The 20,669-nt window shown below is 41.3% G+C and overlaps 1 protein-coding gene across 1 annotated transcript; it reads right to left on the minus strand.

The window, feature by feature from the left end:
* Positions 1-16,766: 16,766 nt before the first annotated feature.
* Positions 16,767-19,962, minus strand: LOC109038354 (cuticle protein 7-like). Its single transcript, XM_019053394.2, has 2 exons — positions 19,203-19,962; positions 16,767-18,618 (listed from the first exon to the last, which is right to left on the minus strand). Exons 1-2 carry the CDS (start codon positions 19,212-19,214, stop codon positions 18,190-18,192), a joined length of 441 nt encoding a protein of 146 aa, XP_018908939.2. The 5' UTR covers positions 19,215-19,962; the 3' UTR covers positions 16,767-18,189.
* Positions 19,963-20,669: the final 707 nt, after the last annotated feature.

Consider the following 20,669-nt stretch of genomic DNA (forward strand, 5'->3'; position numbering starts at 1 on the left):
AATGTGTTCGTTTGTCCCTTTGTGCTGAGTCCGGTCCTGCTGACCAATCGCATAGCTATGGCACGCGCAAAAGTAGAACCGCACAACCCACCCGCACACGACCCGAACGCAGAATTTTTTATTTAAAAACTACTCGAGTAATTTATGGTCGCACTCGAAATTCAAGAGCTGCTTGTTGAGGTTTTTTTTACCGATGTTAATTTCGTTTTAATAATGATTTCTGCTATCATTTTTTCCCCCGCAATGAGCCGCATTGTTATTGTAATAGCGGGCCGTTGGTGGCGCCCTCGGCCGCGGCGGTGCGAAACTTTTGATGCAAAATTATGCAACTTCCTCCGGTGCGGGGGCGGGCAGGAGCGTGGCATCTGCGGAGCCGGGGGCACTCGAGCGGAAGAGCCCGCGGGGGTCGAAATTCCTCGAAATTCGTGGGGCCGCGTGGCTGAAACTCACCCCCTCCCCCGCTCCGCGATTTCTGGCCCGCTGCACCGCATTCGAGAACGGGTCAGAAACAGGTTTGCCCCGGCCGGCGGCCCGCTAAATTTATAGCTCCGGACCGAGGGCCCTGTTATCACCTAAAGGTCACTCGGGCGCCCCAGCGTGCACATAACCCTCGTATACTCCAAAACCAACCCTATGTCCATACTTTGTTTCTGCTCAAGAGGTTGCCTCTGGGTGGTGCGTCGACGTGCGAAGAAATCGACCCCTCTCCAGTAGCTTCGTCTGTGCAATAATTCATGACAACTTCGGCCGCCCCTTGATTGAACTATTTGAATAAAAAAGAACTGTCCTCGTTGTGACTTGGACCCTGAAACCCATTAGAATCCATGCATGTCGTGGCCTGAGTGGCGATGGAGATAGGTCCATCCGCTGTGAATGCGACCGTACGCTGCTCGGACGTCCGTTGGAGGTGATTTTTGGCATGTCCCAATAAAAAAATTAAACGGAGGTTGGCACACGAGAGCTTTTGTTGAGAGCGTGAAATGAGTTCGAGTGTCGCGAAGGGGGATGTACAAATACGAGAGGTGACCGGACCAGGGAATCTGAATTGAGAGGTCACTGATTTCGGTCTCGTCGGACAAGCTTGAAACAATGTACCCCGTATTGAATATTAGATTTTATTCGTTGGGGTCTTGACTGACTCGAAATTTCATAGCTTGTGAAAGCGTGCAGTAACGTGAAAATATATTTGGTTCGACCGTTGTACATGCCACAGAGTTTTAGGGTTTCTTGTCCTGGTGCAATGAAATGACTTATTGCTTTCAGTCTCGACTCATTCATATTTATATACACCCATATATTCCATGCATACACGTGTGCATATACAAGAGGCCATCCTAAGATATAAGGTTATGCATTGATAAAGAAGTGCATTATGCCGTTCGTTCCCCGCGTTTGTTGAAATTGCTAGTTTTTGTTTTTTTTTTTTTTTTTTTGAACGAGGCACAGATTTTTCAAAGGAGGAGACTCTCTGACCGCTTTTTCTGATATTTTTTAAAGCCTTTAAGCTGAAAAGCTTTTAGGCTAAGTCGGATTGAAAAATTGGCATTTGATGGAATGACGAAACATTCTCCAGAATCCTTAGAAATGAGCTTTGAGCGGTTTTTTATATCTTTTTTTTTTTTTTTTTTTTTTTTTATCTTTATCAAAACAAAAAGTAATGTTGTATTCAAATCAGAAAATGGTGGTCCATGAGCTGGTAAACAACACTTTTTTTTGCCCTACTTTCACTCTTGGATTTAAATTAGAGCAGATGTTATTTTATTGGTTTCAAATCCTTTCAAGAAACTAAAATGTTGCTGGTCCACGGGCAGCCAAGCTAGTCTTTTAATATTTTTGAAGGGGTATCATAGTATGAATTCAATGGATAGACACAAATAAAAAATGAATCGAAATGAAAATAGAAGCAAGTGTCGTCATTTGTTCAAGACATTTATTCAATGATTCAATTGACTCCAGTTGCACACTTCGTAGGTGATAATGACAACCATTGCACATCATGTACGTATCCGATGTATGCCAGACGGCAGTTTCCGGGGCCGCAAACGGATCTTAAACCTTCCTCTTCAAGGAAGTCCTGCCCTCAAAAACTAGCCTCTTATCTCTATTCTCTTGTTCTTTTCTATTTTTTTTCTTTTGAGGCCTCAGTCCCTAGGTCTTTACTTTTTTTTATTATCAATTATGTTTTCATTCATTGTATGAACAGAATTTATTGTACTAAAGTTTTATGCGGCAAATAAACAAAGAAAAAAAAAAAAAAAAAAAAAAAAAAAAAAAAACATCATGTACGTAAAACCTTTTAAAATAATAGTCGCAAGAATCATTCCAATCGTGTATAAATTTTAAGGAACTTATTAACTGCATAACTGCTCCACGGTGAAGGAGCCCGTTGTAATCAGTATCGTCTAATCTATGTTCAATTCTGATTCATATTTTGCTTCATCTTTTTCTTTTGAATTTTTCCTTAGATTTTTGAGCTTACCGGAATACTTTCAGACTTCCTTCTTACCCTTCATTAAGTGTCTCGGTATGGTTTATTTAAATATAGTATTTGATCATTTTAATGGCTTTAATAGTGTGCAGTTGTTCACCTTGGTCAAAGGCGCATTGCGTAGAACAGTTACCAAAAACACTCAACTCACCGAGCCAGGAAAAAGAGGTCAACATTTTCATACCGCACAGTGGATCGAACCAATCGAAGAGGTCGGACAAAATTCGGAAACTTTAAATGCTTATAACTCCATCTAAACAAAACTTTGAGGGACAAAAGTGGTTTCATTGGTTTTCTGAGAAATCTTCTGCTACATGCACCCTTTGAGATTTAAAATTTGACAAGATAAACATCAAAATTTGCAGTTTTAGTCAAAAATGTCATGTCCAACCTCTCTAATTGACTTGATCCACTGTGCGCCTTCCGTCTCTCGAATTTTATAGACATATGCAAATGCATTCTTTTTCTCAGCTCTTCGATTGATAGCAAACAGGTGGACGCAAACGTGCATGCATATGCACTGCACACGCACACCACAGTATAAAATTCACTAATTACAAGCCGCCCCTCCCTTCTTCACTACTTCTTCCAATTACTAAGCTCTCAAAATTGTCATCACTAAAACCAAGGTAATTAGGTTGCGATCGACCATGATAAAAGCTCATTTGGGCACGAGCGAGCCCATCTTTGTCATTAACGATTTTTATCGTTCATTATATTGAGTAATCTTGTTCCCGGAAGGGTTGGGTGCTTGTTCACGCAGCAGTTATAATTGGACCCAACCCCCCTCGCTACACAGGTAATTATTTCGTGGATTTTCGAACAGCAGCGGCCGAAATAGACAGGTGATGAAATAATTTTGTTGATATTGTGAACCGGTAGACTCGCCCAGGGTGCGGGGGATAATTTCTTATTTAAATAATAGCTAATTCATTTTTGGGGGCCGATTTTATGAGACACGTGTGAGTAAAGATAGAATTTAAGGGGCGCTACATGCGGCTCTTTTGCTTACGAGAGGAAAATGTCCAGTAAAGCAATTTTTGACAATTTGGGTCGAAATATTGGCCAATACAGTAGGGGGTCATGTCCTCTTCCTGCTTCGCGCCCGCTCATACATATACTTATCCTTTAAAATTTGCTTTGCGGGCCTCTGTTAGTTAATCTAAATAGGATGGACTCGTCTACGGACTATCTTCTATTGTTACTTACAAGAAGCGCATGGAAATCGGCCCATTGCATCTATAGAACAAACTTCGGCAAAAATGAGAATTTACATGATTTAAATGAGAGAATTCGAAACTTTATCACGTAATATACAAAAACCTGCGTCATGTTTCCAAAATTTGAAATAGAGCGGGGCCATTCAAGGCCTATCGCCTGCCGATAGCCGCAAAAATCATGGAAATCAGCCCAGTAGAACGGTAAAACGAATTGTGGCAAAAGATGAAAATTTTGAGAGATTAAAGTAATGATACATCACGTCACAAGTTACTAAGAAATGACAGGTTTGGAGGGATCCAATTTGACTTGATTACCTCGACTCCTTTTTTTTAATTTTTCCAGAGAAGAAAATGGGGTGAAACCTTAAGGACATTTTCAAGCTGAATTCTGTATCCATCCGATATGGCAACCACGATTAGTTTTATACCTACTTATGATTCAAACCTGCCCCAGGCTATCAAATGATGAGCATATGTGGGTATTTGCGTATTGGTTTTGTTTTTTTATTCCAATGCAGCAGGCGTATGTAAAGCACAAAGGAAACCGCGAAGTTTAAAGCAACTGAAAAGGTAACCAATTTTTAAACACTCATTTCCGTCGTCGGCTAGGCAGGGTTGAGCGTTGAGCCTTTATTTACTCGGAGCTTCCCCTCGCTGGTCCATTATCGATTCGAATTTAAATTTAAATTTTGCCCGTTCAAAGTGCGCTTGCCGGGGGCTTAAATTTACATGCCATTACGCGCAAATTTGCACGTTAAAAGTAATTTTTCATCCCCTTCATTCAGGATATTTTCAATTTCTGTTCTTGTGAACCGATCTTTTTTGCATTATTCCGCGAAGTTGAGGCGCCATCACCCATTCCCATCTGGCAGTCCTCTTTACTACACCCATGAAAGTTTTACGGGAGGGCATAGAAACCTGGCTTATTAGAAGTTAGAACCCAGTAGCAGTTGACGAAGACGTGCTGTCGAATTTTGGAACGGCCGCACGATGTCAGCAATAATTCGTAATCAGAACTCGTTTTAAAAATAAGGCCTTAAATTCCATAAAGGTTACTCCTATTTTGGGATATTAATACCATATTCGTCTCACCCCAGAAACGGATCGTGCAATTATTCGAGAAAAATATATACAAGAAGAGAGGTAAAATCCATCAGTTTTCAACATTGCATAATTTTAGGATTCCTTGGCTAAAATTGCTTACAATTAAATGTTGAAGGGGATACAGCACACAACATTCCGGGGGATTTTCCCCAGACGAGTCAAATTCACTCTACAGGTGCCCGAACCACGAAGTTGATTTCTCTTTCTCTTCATCTATATTTTTTTTTTTCGTCTCATGCATGAAGTAAATTATCAAGGGAGCCTCCTTCCGAAAGTCTTTCCCCTAAATTAACAAAAAAAAAAAAAAAAAAAAAAAAAAAAAAAAAAAAAAAAAAAAAAAAAAAAAAAACGCCTTAAATTGCGTATAAGAGAGGTTAAAATCTCAAATTTTATCGACTGGGTAAGTTCACATCTGAAACTCCCCATCTCCGATACCGGGCCGGATTAAGGGGGTGGCCACATGGGTCGCGGCCCAGGGCGGCAAATTTTGAAATCTTTTTGAATGTAGGTATCAAAAAATGAGAGAAAACAATCGGATTCGGAAAATAAATTACAAACGATAAAAGGCGACAACATCTCTCATTTCCTGAGAAAGAAAGTATAGTAATTTCTAATATTGTCGTCTTTCGGTGATACAAGAGACAACACCTTTAATTAGTCGAGTTAAGAGAGAAACCAAACACGCAATTTGACCTGGAAGTCCTGGAACGGAGCGGTGCAGCGGTCGCGTCGGCCTGAAACGCATAGCGCCTACAAGACTGCATGAATACTTCACGCATTGCGTCAAACACACTGCGGTCAGCAGCAGTCGGCATGAAACGCATAGCGCCTACAAGATTGCATGAATACTTCACGCATTGCGCCAAACAGTGTGGTCGGCGCGGCGGTGGAAGTTAAAATGTTTAGCCACATTTATGTTTGTTCTTTCGTACCTAATCTTTTCGTTCTTTTTTTTTAAAGGGAAGGCCTTGTCCAAACAGGGATGGGTTTACGGAACTGAACTTTTGTTAGTGTTGACAGGGCTTTTACAAAAAATGTGCCCAACACGAGTAAATGCGTCTTATACACCCCTCCCCCACCGGCACGTTCACTTGATGGTTTTTATAGATCGTATTCGACAGATCACACAGATGAGATTATATTGATATCGATTGGTTCAACATGTAACAAAAGCCTCAATAGTCAATTTAGAAATCTGAGGTAACGGGTCTTATGCATGTGATCGAATTTTTATTCTCTCGAGTACCTAAGGCAATGAAAACTGAAATTGTTAGGAATTTTCTCATTTTCAGCTTTTTCAAATTAAATCCTAAAATTTTTGTTTGAGGTTGTGTTCTATTGTTTTGAACCAAAAGATACACCGAACCACTGTCGAATCCGATCTATTGATGTTTCAAAATAAATGAGAAGGGAGCGGAAAAATACAGACGGCCCATGGGCGGCATGTATGTAAATCCGGCCCTGGGAGGTTAATAACTGGAAGAAGATCAAACATCACCTGATACATTTTGACCGACTTTTTGAGCCCCCTTTCGTCTCATCCAGACACCTGCACCGTACCCCTCTCACCCCTCTTTTGAATTAAGTAAGGACCAGCCTGACTCCTCCTCCTTAAATTTTTCAGAAAACCACGGAGAAAACCTGGAAAAATATCCATAGTTTTCCTAATGAAACATTTTATCGAGGGAAATTTAGCAACTTTCGAATGTTCATACGCCGTTTTTCCTTAGCAGGGCAGTCTAGGTGCCACTAGATGTATGCACCGCACTCATACCTACTTTTCACGCCACGTCATATAAGGTCGCGCTCAAACGTCTGCAGCTTTTCCGCCTGTGTCCCCCGACGGAATAATCTCCGATCATCCGTTCGGCGACTCCCTCGCGCTGCTTGTCATCAGCACCCTTTGTCTCCCGACGACTCTCCTCAAGATTCAGAGCAACGCGCGAGTCGTGTCTTCCGCGGCGTGCGGCATCTTCGGGCACCACCAGCACCGCGAACCGCGAGTGTCCGGAGCACGCCGGGATGCTGGGGTCTAGCACCGCGCGATCAAGGTCCCGCCTCCGGAACGCGCGACCAAGGCCGCATCGCGCGAATTCAAATCCTAGTTCCGCATGATCACCGCGCACCTGCACTCACGATTCTGGCACCATCGACACTCTAGTAGACGCTGATAGTATCATGAAGTGGCGGAGGAGGTACCAGGGCTCTGGACCGTCCTCCGACTAGACAATTTTCCCGCAAAACGCCATTTGTTTCGACTTGTGGGAATTTTCCATCTTTGGACGACCCCCCCCCCTCTCCCCGTGGAGAATGTTTGACCGGAGTCCCCTCTCCCATGAGAAATTTCTGGCTGTGCTGCTGCTGGGGCCACGTCAAAGAAATGTGGTGAATGGACGTCTCCTCAAAAAATCAAAAAAATGTCCTCGCATGAGTGGGTAATTTTGCATTGAATTACAAATATTCACATGCCAAAAAATTGACTCGACTTGTTGGAAGGGGGGGATTTGGCATTACTCACGAGATTTGAAGAAGTTAAAACTAGGGCACAGCTAAGTAGAGAGTATATCTATAGTAAAGGTGTGAGATGGTGGGCTCATCAAAATCCTCATGCAGCCTTTGGCGTAGTTTTTACTGCAGCAAAATTACTTAAAGATACCACGGGATACTCTTTCTTGAATAGATGATCATAGATGATTTTATTACCTGAAGGACATTTTCTATTTCACCTTGCGTATTGAAGGCAGAGTAAGGATTTAAGTCACCACCACATCCCGTTCACGTTATTTCTGCTTCTTTCAAAATTTCAGTCCCAAGAGGACCCCGCAAGTGACCATGTAATTATTTTCTATACCGAATTGGTCCTCAATTTATTTCAGGAAACCGAATTATTTTAAGGGGGTAACATTTGAAGGATTATAATCAAGGATATAGCAATGTTTACCACGGTTGCCTTAGAGAGTTCCTATTTCTACACCAAGGAGCAGGGCAACTGCCCTCTCTACCGCCTCATTGGATGGCGACTCAGAAACTCTCCAAACACACACTTACAAACCCCGCAATTTTAATCCTAAAAGTTTGAAGTTGAACCCTTGAAAGTCTGCGCTTATCGGTTTCGTAATCTGACGACACCAAGAGGAAAAGTAGACGAAAAGCAGAAGGAAGGAGTAAAAAGGCAGAAGGGCTAGCCTCAACCTCGTCGACCCCTTGCTCACCGGGGATAGTCTCCTGAGACATCCTGTCCCCCTTCCATCCCTTGATAAACATTGGGTTGATGACGGTCATTAATCCACGTAAGGAATTCCGTGGGCCGGCAGCCAAAAGAAAACCCTGAAATCATATTAACCTATTAGACGACTCCACCTCCAACCCTTTACTCGGCGATGAGATGTCTTCGAGTGCTAAACGAGCTAAGCCGCAAAGTGGAGGGCTTTGAAATGCGCGGTTGCCAAGAGAGAATCGACCGATTCAATCCACACTTACTTAACTTACCAAAAGCGAGGCAATGCAACAAACTGGTTGTCCCAGAAAGAGAAGGTGCATTGCCCATTGTATAATTAATTCTGTATAATACCGATTTTGCTCACTTGAAAAAAATTTAGGTTATAATTTAAGATTGTGCAACAATATTTACGGTTCATCAGGAGTATGACTATTAGTGGAGTTGCTAATGTACAAAAAAGATGATTTGTCTGCAGTATTGTGAAAAAATTGTGTTCGATACATCAATCTCTTCGTCTTGATGCGCAGAATCAGATTTTCGATGGTGTCAAGTTCAAAAATCAATCCGGCGCCCCCCATTCAAGATGGCGCCCAAAAGGGGCGCAGGGGGGTTGAAAAATTATAAATTTTCCTATAGAGTCGACTGAGGTGTCGATTTATATGTAATTTTAGTCGTAGAATCCGAATTTCACATCCAAAAAATCCTCCGACCTAAGGGGGGGCCCCAATTCCAAGATGGCGGCCAAAATGGGCCCCTTGGCGGGAAAATGGCCGTAGATGGCTGTATATACTGTATGACATATCCGCAGATAGGTTTTCTGGGTCGGGAATAACGAATGTGAAGTCAGAAATTGTCCTAGACCCTTCGGGGAGGCTCAGGGTGCCCCCCAAAATGGCCGCCGGGGGTCCAAAAATTTTGAAATTCCTTAATACCCCGAGTGGGATGTCTATTCATAGGTAATTTTGGTCGTAGAACTCGAATTTCACATTGAAACGGTCATCTGGTCTAAGGGAGGGCCCCAAAATCCAATATGGCGGCCAAAATTGACTTCATGGTGGGAAAATGACCATAGGTAGCTTCATACGCCGTATGAAATAGATGCCAATAGGTTTTATAGGTAGGGAATTTCAAATATAAGATAAGAAATTGTTCTTTGCTCATCGGGGAGATGCAGGGGGTGAGGAGGGGGCCCCAAGGCCTTCTCCTCTCCCCCTCGAAGCTTAAAATCCTTCGTCTAGAGGCTTTGAAATTCTGAGTAAGTAATTAAAATGAATGTCAAAACAGACATGGACAAGGAACACTGAGCCGCTGAAATAAGTTTTAGAAGAAAATAGGGTAAATCGCTAAGGAGCTATCGCGAGTTAATTGGCAGCCCCCTTCCCCCTCTGGACTTGAAAATTTCAATGGTTTTGCCTTCTCATTATTTTTATCGGTCATGAATTCATTTTGACGTGCCCAACTGCCCATCCACACTCCGTTCTTTGTCATGAACCTTAAATGGCCTAATGAAAACATGAAAAAACTTTTTAAATGTTCCTCATTTCTAGAGAATAGAGTCTTTTCGATTATAAGAACAGCCCGATTTCTTTTGAAATTTTTAGGAAATGAAGAACCAATTTATTATCAATACAGAAGGAACAAAAATTACAAGGAATGAAAGAGACCAATTAATTTTTCATACTTAAAAGAGCCCCCACCCTTCCAGCATGCTCCTGTATTGAAAAGGAATTTTCTTCCCGTAAATCTGAGATAATGATTTTTGGATTGTGGAAAGCTGAACTATTTGGTAATTTTGTAGGAAATTATATAGGAAATTCAACGCCAAGTTCACGGTTAGCCAGTTTCCTGCAATATCTTCATCCTGAAAATGTCGGAATTAGGAGTCAAGAGTTTCTTTTCTAGGTACTGCAAGTCGGCCAAACTACCAAAAGTTCATCACAAACTTAGTGCCTAACTTTCAGAACTTTTGTCGTATATTGCGGAAGCTGGAACCAAAAATAACAGTTCCAGGTCGCGAGTTTTCCGGGGTGCGGGTGCTTCCGAAAAATGTTTTATAGTTTTCAGATTATGATTCAGAATACCATGTGAATGAGCAAAAGGGCACAAAAAACTTCCTTTTTAGAGGCACAAACAACTCCTTTTTCAAACTAAAAATGAATTGAGATCGTCACCTTCCCGGCAAAGTATCACAAGCGCCACTTTGCCAACTTTTCAAGAGACACAAAAAACTGAATGGGCCTGTTGCATGCAAGAGATACAGCCGCGCGAATAGACTTTTTAGAGGTTAAATGACACGAAAATTACGATGGTCACATTAAAAAAGTCTGAAATACACTCCTTACTGCGCAATTTGCGTTGTTAGGAACGCGTTTTCACTGGCGTAACGGACTTCCGCTGGGCCCCCCCGCAAAATTTTTTTCTAGGGGCCCCCCATGTCGATATAATTCCAAAATTATCCCCCCTCTCCCTCCCTCACCCCTTCCCGTTTTTTCTTTTATGGTCTAGGCCCGCAGCACGAAAATTTTTGAGAAAATCAGCCTTAACCACCAAAAAATCAAAATGGCAGTATAGCTTATATCTTTTTACCTTTAGGTAGGTATTGTATGTGAAGGATTTAGCCTACTTTTACATTATGTTCTGAGGTGGAATTTGATTCACTTGCATGTTTGCGCAAATAAATAAATTAAAAAAAAAAAATAAAAACGTAAAAGTACCCGATTAAATGGAGCTCCTAAAGGATCAAGGATCTAAAGGAAGTCGGAGGCTCAGCCCAGGCCCAAGAATCAAAGGGCCCCCAAAGCTTTCAGATTCTTGGGCCTCCCAAAATCCGAAATACGAAAAGTGACAAAAGAAGAGAAAATTATTTAGGAATCATTGAGTGGACATGGGAAGGCAGGGGCCCTCCAGCAAACAAAAAGTTAGGAACAGCCCAAGAGAAGTATGAAAAACCCCGAGCTATAACAATAAAAATCAGAGGAAGAAGCCCCATCTCGGCAAGTAAAGGCCCAAAGTTTGAAACCACAGCTGAGCATCAAAGAGAGAGAGAGAGAAAAAATTCGGGCGGCCGAGGGCCCCCTAGGCGCCTGGGCCCCCCTGCATAGCAGGGTCTGCGGGGGCGCCCGTTACGCCACTGCGCGTTTTTTCAAATTTCCCGCGTCTGGGGGCAGTTTTCTAATCACCGGAAACGAGCAAACGGCGGGCTCGGTGATTTCCGGAAGATGCCGAGTCGTCGTTGTTGTTGTTGTTATTTTTTCCTTCAGTTTGTTTACAAACCCAACGTGATCTCTTATAGTGGTCCATATACGCTTTATGCGGTAACCAAATCGATCAACTTTTAAAAGTCCAACGCAATCCTTCTACATTTCATTTCACGATATCACGAGCTCCGGTTTTTAGGTTATGTTGTCAGTTTTAGTTGACCGGAAATAGCCGCGAGTTGCCGTTAATTGTTTCCGTTAGAAAACTGCCCCCAGACGCGGGAAATTTGAAAAAACGCGTTCCTAACAACGCAAATTGCGCAGCAAGGAGTGTATTTCAGACTTTTTTAATGTGACCATCGTAATTTTCGTGTCATTTAACCTCTGAAAATACTATTCGCACGGCTGTATCTCTTGCATGCAACAGGCCCATTGCGACCGTAAAAGACGGATGTTTGGCTTGAAACTTGAAATATAGATCCAGCACACCTCCCTGCTTCGAATTTTAATAAAATTTCTTTAAAAAAACGGGTTTTTCTTTGAAAATTGGCGCTTGTGATATCGGCTTCTCGGGGCACTCTGAGAATCTATTGGCGCTTGTGATACGAAAGCCCATCAAATTTAACGGAGTTTTTTCCATATTTCTTCATTTTTAATCTAAAAAAAAATATTATTTTCGTATGTAAATGCATCTTATTAATTCAAAACTACCCATAACTCAACTTTAATAAAAATAGCGCTTGTGATACTTCGGCCGAAAAGTGACGAATCGCTCCAAGTCATTCCAAAAGTTGTTGATACTAATATCAAAAATCAGTCTCAAAGATGAGCGATTATTCCCAACTTGGCGCTTGTGATACTTTTCTCTTACATGGCGCTTGTGATACGAAAGTTCGTCAACTTCAATGGAGTATTTTAAATATTTATTTATATTTAGTCTAAAAAAATATTATATTCGAAATAACGAGATGTAATTACATGCGAAAATAATTTAGTTTCAAGTCATTCCGAAGACTGCCGTGACAAAAATTGTAAAACAATCAGAAAGGTAGGCGGTTGCCGAACTTGGTGCTTGTGATACTTTTCTCCCAAATGGCGCTTGTGATACGAAAGTACATCAACTTTAATCGACTTTTATTCATATTTCTACATATTTGTTGTAAAAAAAATGATCATTTTCGTATGTAAATGCATCTCGTTATTTCGGAACTATTCATAACTCAATTTCGGTAAAAATGGCGCTTGTGATACTTTGCCGGGAAGGTGACGAGATATTGATGCAAAATATTTCATAAATTCAAGGATTATTCTAGGAGTAGCCGTAACTTTCCGAAAGTATCAATAAAACAGGCATAGCACGACAGATCATTCAAACCTAAATTCATAGATTGAAAAACACTGGCCAAGCATTTCATACTTCAAAGCATTGAATCAACAAACAGTAAAGTTTCTAAAGCACTTTAATTAAGGGGGTTTAGAAACCCAAGATATTTCCTCTACAGCCAAAAGTGAATAAATGAAAAACCATCGCAAAGTACTTAATCAGGCAAAAAATTTCGAATACACAATACAAGAAGTGTTCGGCAGTATCTAAATCCCGAAAAGCTTGGCAACTGCGGCCAAAATTAGTGGTCCCAGCTGCTAAAATTCGTTAAAATTGCCCAAAGCCCGGCATAGCTATGCGTAGTTTTTGATAGTGTTACCGAATTTTGGCCGCAGGGATCAAAAATCTCGGCTCCAGTGGCCGAGTTTTTCGGAAAATGTTTTGCCGCATGGGCAACTTTCTATAAGTAAAATAAAATTAAGACGGAGATGTACGCAAAAAAAAAAAAAAATCCTAAACATTTAAAATTGAATGGAATTTTTTTTGTAAGAACAACCAAAATATATAAATGTAAATTTGAATAGATATAACTCCCTTTAAACACATTAAAATAAATTAAGTTACATTTCACTGACCAGAATGAAAATTTAATTGACTTATAAAACAGAAAAATAACGCCTCTCTGTCGTGTGAAGAGTCACTATGTGTCAGTGTACATACATTGTTGTACTTTCTCCTTCATCTTCGTATTCTTCTTCAAGGTCGAATTTTTCGCAGAACTCCGGAGTACCCAAAGGTAATCCAGTAGTAAAGGTACCTGAAGGCGAAGTCGCCTTTGCACATCTTGGTACAATTGAAACCGTGCGTCCGACAAGTGTAAGGTGGTGCGCAACTTTTTTGAGCATATTTGCACAGACATAGCTCCATTGCTCCATAGCTCTAGAACACATGCACTAAACAATTTTTCTTAGGATATCATATTGACTGACAATGAGTTTCTTATGAACAAAATCTGTTTTTTTTTTTAGTTAAACAAACGTTGTTTTGCTAGCGTTAAGTTCAAGTTAAAAAAAAGATAGTGAAACAACGTTTGTTTAACTCCAAAAAACAGGTTTTAAGTACAACCCGCAAGAATTTAACGCAAAAAACCAAGTGTCGTTGACCAGAAACGACGCTTCAAGTCAAAATAATATCTCAAGAAAAAATGTTTTGAGTGTGGCCCAGTGCATACGACTTAACTGACTTTTTCTCCAATATTTTTCCTGCCACAATCCAAATCTGGATTACAATGCCAGGGGCTGCCTAACGTCTTGATGCAAAATATGGACGCCTAGAGGTGAGCTCTAAGAAACACAGGGTCCGTCTATTCATTGGGAGGTTTTCATCCAGGTATTGTTTCTTCGAGAAAATCCACTACCTTGCTTCTTCTAAATCTCTAAGAGCTGTTTTTGGAGCACATCCTTGACGTACCAACTCCTCTAGGTGTTGTCTAATCTCTTCGGCGAGAGAAAAGCCGGAGCCCAACTTCGCGAGAGCTTCCAACACGTTATTGCTTGCATTATTCATTTCGGTTTTCCACCTTGTCAGTTAACCTTTATTTATAAAAGATCCGGTGATATCGGCACCTGAAGGAGCGTGTAATTTAAGAAGAGAGGCAGCTTTCAAAAGACGGGGTACGTTTCAAATTGGGATGAGATCGAGGAACTTTTCTTCCCTTAACCAAGACACATTCCCACTTGAGATGTAAGCTTAGGAATCCGCTTGCAAAGAAAAGAGTGTGGATGGGCAGTTCAGTTGGGCACGTCAAAATGAATTCATGACCGATAAAAATAATGAGAAGGCAAAACCATTGAAATTTTCAAGTCCAGAGGGGGAAGGGGGCTGCCAACTCGCGATTGCTCCTTAGCGATTTACCCTATTTTCTTCTAAAACTTATCTCAGCGGCTAAGTGTTCCTTGTCCATGTCTGTTTTGAAATTCATTATTTACTCAGAATTTTAAAGCCTCTGGATGGAGGATTTTAAGCTTCGAGGGGGAGAGGAGAAGGCCTTGGGGCCCCCTCCTTACCCCCTGCATCGCCCGATGAGCAAAGAACAATTTCTTATCATATATTTGAAATTCCCTATCTATAAAACCTATTGGCATCTATTTCATACGGCGTATGAAGGTACCTATGGTCATTTTCCCACCATGAAGTCAATTTTGGCCGCCATATGGGATTTTGGGGCCCTCCCTTAGACTAGATGACCGTTTCAATGTGAAATTCGAGTTCTACGACCAAAATTACCTATGAATAGACATCCCACTCGGGGTATTAAGGAATTTCAAAATTTTTTGACCCCCGGCAGCCTTTTGGGGGGGCACCCTGAGCCTCCCCGAAGGGTCTAGCACAATTTCTGACTTCATATTCGTTATTCCCGACCCAGAAAACCTATCTGCGGATATGTCATACAGTATATACAGCCATCTACGGCCATTTTCCCGCCAAGGGGCCCATTTTGGCCGCCATCTTGGAATTGGGGCCCCCCCTTAGGTCGGAGGATTTTTTGAATGTGAAATTCGGATTCTACGACTAAAATTACATATAAATCGACACCTCAGTCGACTCTGTAGGAAAATTTATAATTTTTCAACCCCCCGGCGCCCCTTTTGGGCGCCATCTTGAATGGGGGGCGCCGGATTGATTTTTGAACTTGACACCATCGAAAATCTGATTCTACGCATCAAGACGAAGAGATTGATGTATCGAACACAATTTTTTCACAATACTGCAGACAAATGTACACTAGCAACTCCACGATATGATTTCCACTCCGTTGCACCCGTTTTCACCGGGAACTTAAGTTGTCATCTGTCTTTCCTCCACGCCCAGATGATCATGCTCTGCTTCTTGCGGGGACGGCTGGATTTTTGAAGATTTTTTGTCCAACTCAACAGGCTAGAGTACCTTCACATAGGTGGAGTGTATGGATGAAATAACCTCGCGGTCACACGGACCGATAATGTCAGAATGGGCCCTGTTCGGTTCGGAGGATTGAGCCCTCAGTCGCACGATCTTGCGATGCGCCTTCAATCTGCGAGGATACTGCGGTATGTCGTTGCGTTAGAATAGTTGCCTACTCAACGCCTGGCCGATTTTGAGAGAGAACAAGAGTATGAATGCCAAGGTTTAATTAGCATGTTTTGATACATTAAAAATCTGGCAACTTATACTTATAATTTAAAAATATCAGTTTATTCATGGTATTTTGATTTTTCTTTTATCAAATTCAGAAGTAGGCAAAGAAATTAAAGGAACCTTTAAAAGCCGCTAAAAAAGGGTAGTGTTTCGGAACCTTTTTTGCATTTTCCCTTGATCACATGAAGCATGTTTACAAAATTTCAATGCAGAGTGTTGCTCACGTATATATTGAACAAAATAAAACGTATAAGTTGGGGAATAAATTAGGATTATACATAATACCATATTTCTTGTTAATTTTAGGAGGAATAATGGATATTATTATTCACAAACACTGCAATACTATTGTAAACAGGATATGTTCTTTTCGTTTAGGGTGAGGTCACTGTCGGCTCTATTCCAACTTCCCCATTCCAAAAGATAAAGGCATTCGCGTGCACGTCAATTTTGAAAAATTTCTTGAGTCACGAGTTTTAAAAATTGACGTGTACGTGAGGGTTGTAAAAATAACAAAGCTCGTGAGCGGGGTCCCTAATAGTATATTTTTATTAATACGTGATGTACTGAGACTGATTTTAGTTTAATTTGTCCCAGCGTGCCTACATTATGGATCGTATTCAATAGTGGTTCGGTGAATCGTTTGGTTCAAAACAATAGAACACACCCTCAAACCAAAATTTTAGGATATTTGTCAGGAAAACTGAAAATGCGAAATTTCGTAGCAATTTCACCACTCTTAGTACTTATACGAATCAAAAATCTATCACAAAAAATCCGTTCCGTCAGATTACTCAATTGACTTTTGAGGCTATGCTTATGTTTTGAACCAATCGATATCGATATAATCTCAACCGTTTGGTGTATCGTAAACAATAGAAAAGGAAATATTGTTAAAACAAATAGAAATTATCATAAGAATTATATGTATTAGAACGAAAGCCCTATTTGGATTAACCAAGGCTAACTAAAAAATCGTGAAAATTTTCTCCGTTGGGTTTATTTTTTTCTTTTTTTTCGCCGATTAATCTATCTGTTATCCGGTCCATCGACTTTTGGCGGGAGGAAAAGGCGCAAAAATAAAAGTTGCGAGTAAATCCGGGTCAGACCGGGGGTGGTTTTGCCTGACAAGTCCACTTTCGACGCGTCAGTAGCTATCAGGGCAGGCGCACGCTCGTGCCGGCCCGCTCGTGTGAGTGCGGCCATGTCCAAGCGCGGGAAACTTGTTAAAACTAAAGGGTGCACATGTTTTATCTCGAGAAGAAATAAATAATTTCGGGCCAAGACGAGGCCGGAGAGGGAAAAAATATTTCGACAGTGTTAAAATGAAAAGTTTCTTCGCCGAGAGTCCGGACTCCGGAGGAAGTAGGTGCGAGTCGAGGAGTGGTGGGCCGGGTGGGGGAGGGGGAGGGGTAAAAGCCGGACATGACATGAGAGGGCAATTTGTAAGCCGGGCTCAAACTTAGTAAATCATCCTCTCCGAGTTGTCAACGGCTTAGCGAAAGTTAATAGTTAATACATTACAGCATTGCATTAGGCACCCGCCAAGTGAGAAACGCTCTTAAGTGAGGACTCGAATCTAACACCGTGCGCGACCCTCATTTCTCTGCTCGCCCCGTCTCTGTATGATTCCGAGAAATACCTCCGTGGCAAATTGGACTTATTCGCAGAAAACAAGATCGTCTGAAGTGAGTCCCTTTGTTGGTGGATTTCTTTTGCGTAAATAGTTCGAATGATGCTGCCTCTGACGTCACACGTGAAATCGGCTTGAGTTCTCAAAAATTGTGTTCTCAAATGAAAAAAACTAAGCACTGCTTTATTAATTTACTATATAATTGTGACTTAAACTACGGAGGCTTTCCAACAGAAAGGTTTTTGTCGAGTTAGGGGGTGAAACGGCCCTTGTAACTCCGATGAAGATTGTTCCACAATCAGCAAGCTTTTGTTGCAAAATTTGCAATAAATTTCGGAAATTTTGTGCTTCAAACATGCAAGTGAGAATTCAAATAATATAGCTTTTTCGAAACTAAATCTTTTGAACTGCAAGCCTCGAACCATCGTAGGCACGGTTGAATATAAAACTGTCAGGTCTTCGAAATATCCAACGACCACTATTCCATGCCTCTGTGCCAAAACTGCAATATTTGGAACAGAAAAACTCTAAAAAATACCTAGAAAAAATCTCTCCGTTAAAAAGGTTTTTCTTGCTTTACAATGGAGGTTTAAGGAGACCTACACCCAGTCTTCCTCGTAAGACTCGGTGAGGCATGCTCAGACTCTTTTTATCCTTTGAGGCTCCCGTAATACTTAAATGGTCCCGTATCATTGAAACGTCGCACTGCAACGTAGCGTTGTTTCCCGACAATCTTTTGAAAGGCTAGTCGAATAAATTTGGTTGAAATATATTTATTATTTACTCATTTTACAAAAATTCGATTACATCTTATGATTTGGCGGTTTCAATGGTATTTTCCGTATCCCGGAGCAGGGTGGTAGGCGGGCGATGGTGACGGGGAGAAGTGGACAGGAGCGGAGATGGGGTGGTGAGCACCCTCCTTCTGGACGGTGGCCTCGAAGCCGTGTCCGTTGTCGGCGTAATGGACGACTCGTTTGCTGCCATCAGCCTCGTATAAGGAGTAGAAGCCCTTGACGTGGTGTCCATCGCGGGTCTCTTCCTGAGCCTTCACGTCGTGGGTGTGTGGGTCGTGTACGCTGTAAGCGAATTTGTAGCTGGGGTGCGCGTCAGGGTACGATTCGTGTCCGTAGCCTCCGTAAGACCCCGCGCCGTAAGTTCCGTAAGATGCCGCTGCGTGGCCTGTTTTCACGTCCGCGGAGGAGCTGGCGTAGCCGCAGCTAGCCACGGTCGCAAGGGCAGCCAAGATGCAGAACTGTAATGAGGAGAGGAAAAAACACATTACGGTACGTGAAACAGTACATTTCGTCGCTTCTCTGACATAAGGGTGTATATCTATTTCAGCATGAGTCTCGGAGAGCATAGGATCATACGGAGATCAGGGCTCACGTATGGTAATGGAGATACGCCCTTACGTGAGGATCGACGATTTGAGTATTCTTCTGGTGTGCTAAGAAAGAACGCTGTATGAGCCGTCAGATGCTGCCAAATTTCCTTCAGTAAAAAGCAGTTTTTTTGTTCGTCTAATCAAATTGGATTTATTTTTCTTCCAATTTTTCAGCACAATTTGCCCGAAATTGAACACAATGAATCTGAAAATTTTAAAAGCAATACACATGTACTGTCATAAGTATCATAAAAAATAAATGATTTATCGAGAGGATTTGGGCAACACTCAAATGCTCACTTGAGGTTTTTCTATAGCACTACTGTGCTGGGTCTAAATTTGTAAGGGGCGATAAAAATTTAAAGAAGAAGAAGAAAAAAAAAAACACACACATTTGGATGAATTTTTTCCAAGTTCAATATTTTTAAGGGATAAGAGAGTTGTAAGCTTACCTTAAAGACCATTTTGATGGATTAGATTTGATGAGATCGGTTTTGAAGCACGGAGATAACTGATGGTAGAATGTAGCATTACCGCAGATTTTATACCCAAAATTCATGAAAGTGAAAGGCACTCTGAAGTCGAGTGGAAAGGACTTGAGGTGGCGAAATTCAATTGCTCGAATATTTTGACGTGTGAAAAGAGATGAGCGTGAAGGAAGGCGAAATAGCCCTATTTCGCGTGCATGCCGTTTGCATCCGACGAGTCAAGGTGTTTGTTAAAAGGAGAAATCGCTGCCCTAGAATATTTCATGAGAATAAATATAATTTGATCGGTTTCTGATAGAAGGACGTAAGTCCAAAATTTTCATCCCCCCCCCCCCGCATTTTTGGCCTTTTTAAAGGTACTCACTCGTTTTCTGACTTTTTTTTATTTTTTAAAAAATTAAGCCTCTAAATTTTTGCCTATATCTAAAGGTTATAATACTTCTGCTTAAATGACAAAATGAGTCGTAAAACTCCGAATTCCACTTTAAACCTGCTTTTTCTTTGACTTAAAATGACTATTTTTTCTTTATTTTGTTAAAAAGGCGTAAGTCCAACATGTTAAATCAGCTCTAAGGGGTCTAAATATTTTCCCACCGAAAAAATTGTTGCAAAACTTTCAAACGGATGTTTACCCGTCCATCAACCACTCTAGAAAGTTTTTAGTCATCCTGCTTGGAGAGAATATCAGTTTTTTACCTCTCTTGTTTTATATACTAACGCCATTTTACACTGAAGAAAAAAACACATTGGATCTAGAGTCCAGACTCTTGAAAACATTGACAAGAAACAATACTCTTGATTCAATCGGACTTTTGCTTGAATCAAAACGAAATCCGCTTAAATTAAGAGGCTTGGTTCTTGATTTAAGCTAGATTCTGATTGAATCAATATACTTTTTTTTTTTACTAGTTTTTTTTTCCCAGTTTACCGGAAATTAATTCAAGTGAGACAAAAACAAGTAAAAATTAAAATAAAAGAAGAAAAACAACTTTAGCGACTTTGGCGCAGAAAAGGGCGAATAAGCGGCGCCAGTCCGACTGCAAAGGAAACGCCCGCCCCAAGGAGATAAGGTCAGGAATTTTGGCGATGGTCTCAGCTCGAGGGTGAAATAGCGAGACTTGCTCTTAATAATTTTGATTTGTAATTAAATTTGTAGCATTTTACACCGGTTAGCTCTGAGACAAACGCTCCCTGGAGCGATTTATCTTCTGGCTCTTCCTCCCCTGTTAGAGCGTTTCCGAACGCCCGGCGAAAGGTCGTTGAATCGAAATTCAGTTACAGAAAAAGAAAAACATCGCCAGCTTGTGCCTGATAGCGCGCGCCAACTGTGAAATTATGAGCCTGTTTTTAACTAATGTTTCTATTGATTTTTACTACGTTTCAGCAAATTTTTCGAGGCACCCGTGGACAGAGATAGCGAGGCAACTTATG

This window comes from Bemisia tabaci, chromosome 1 (assembly GCF_918797505.1).
Source record: "Bemisia tabaci chromosome 1, PGI_BMITA_v3".
Lineage (NCBI taxonomy): Eukaryota > Metazoa > Arthropoda > Insecta > Hemiptera > Aleyrodidae > Bemisia > Bemisia tabaci.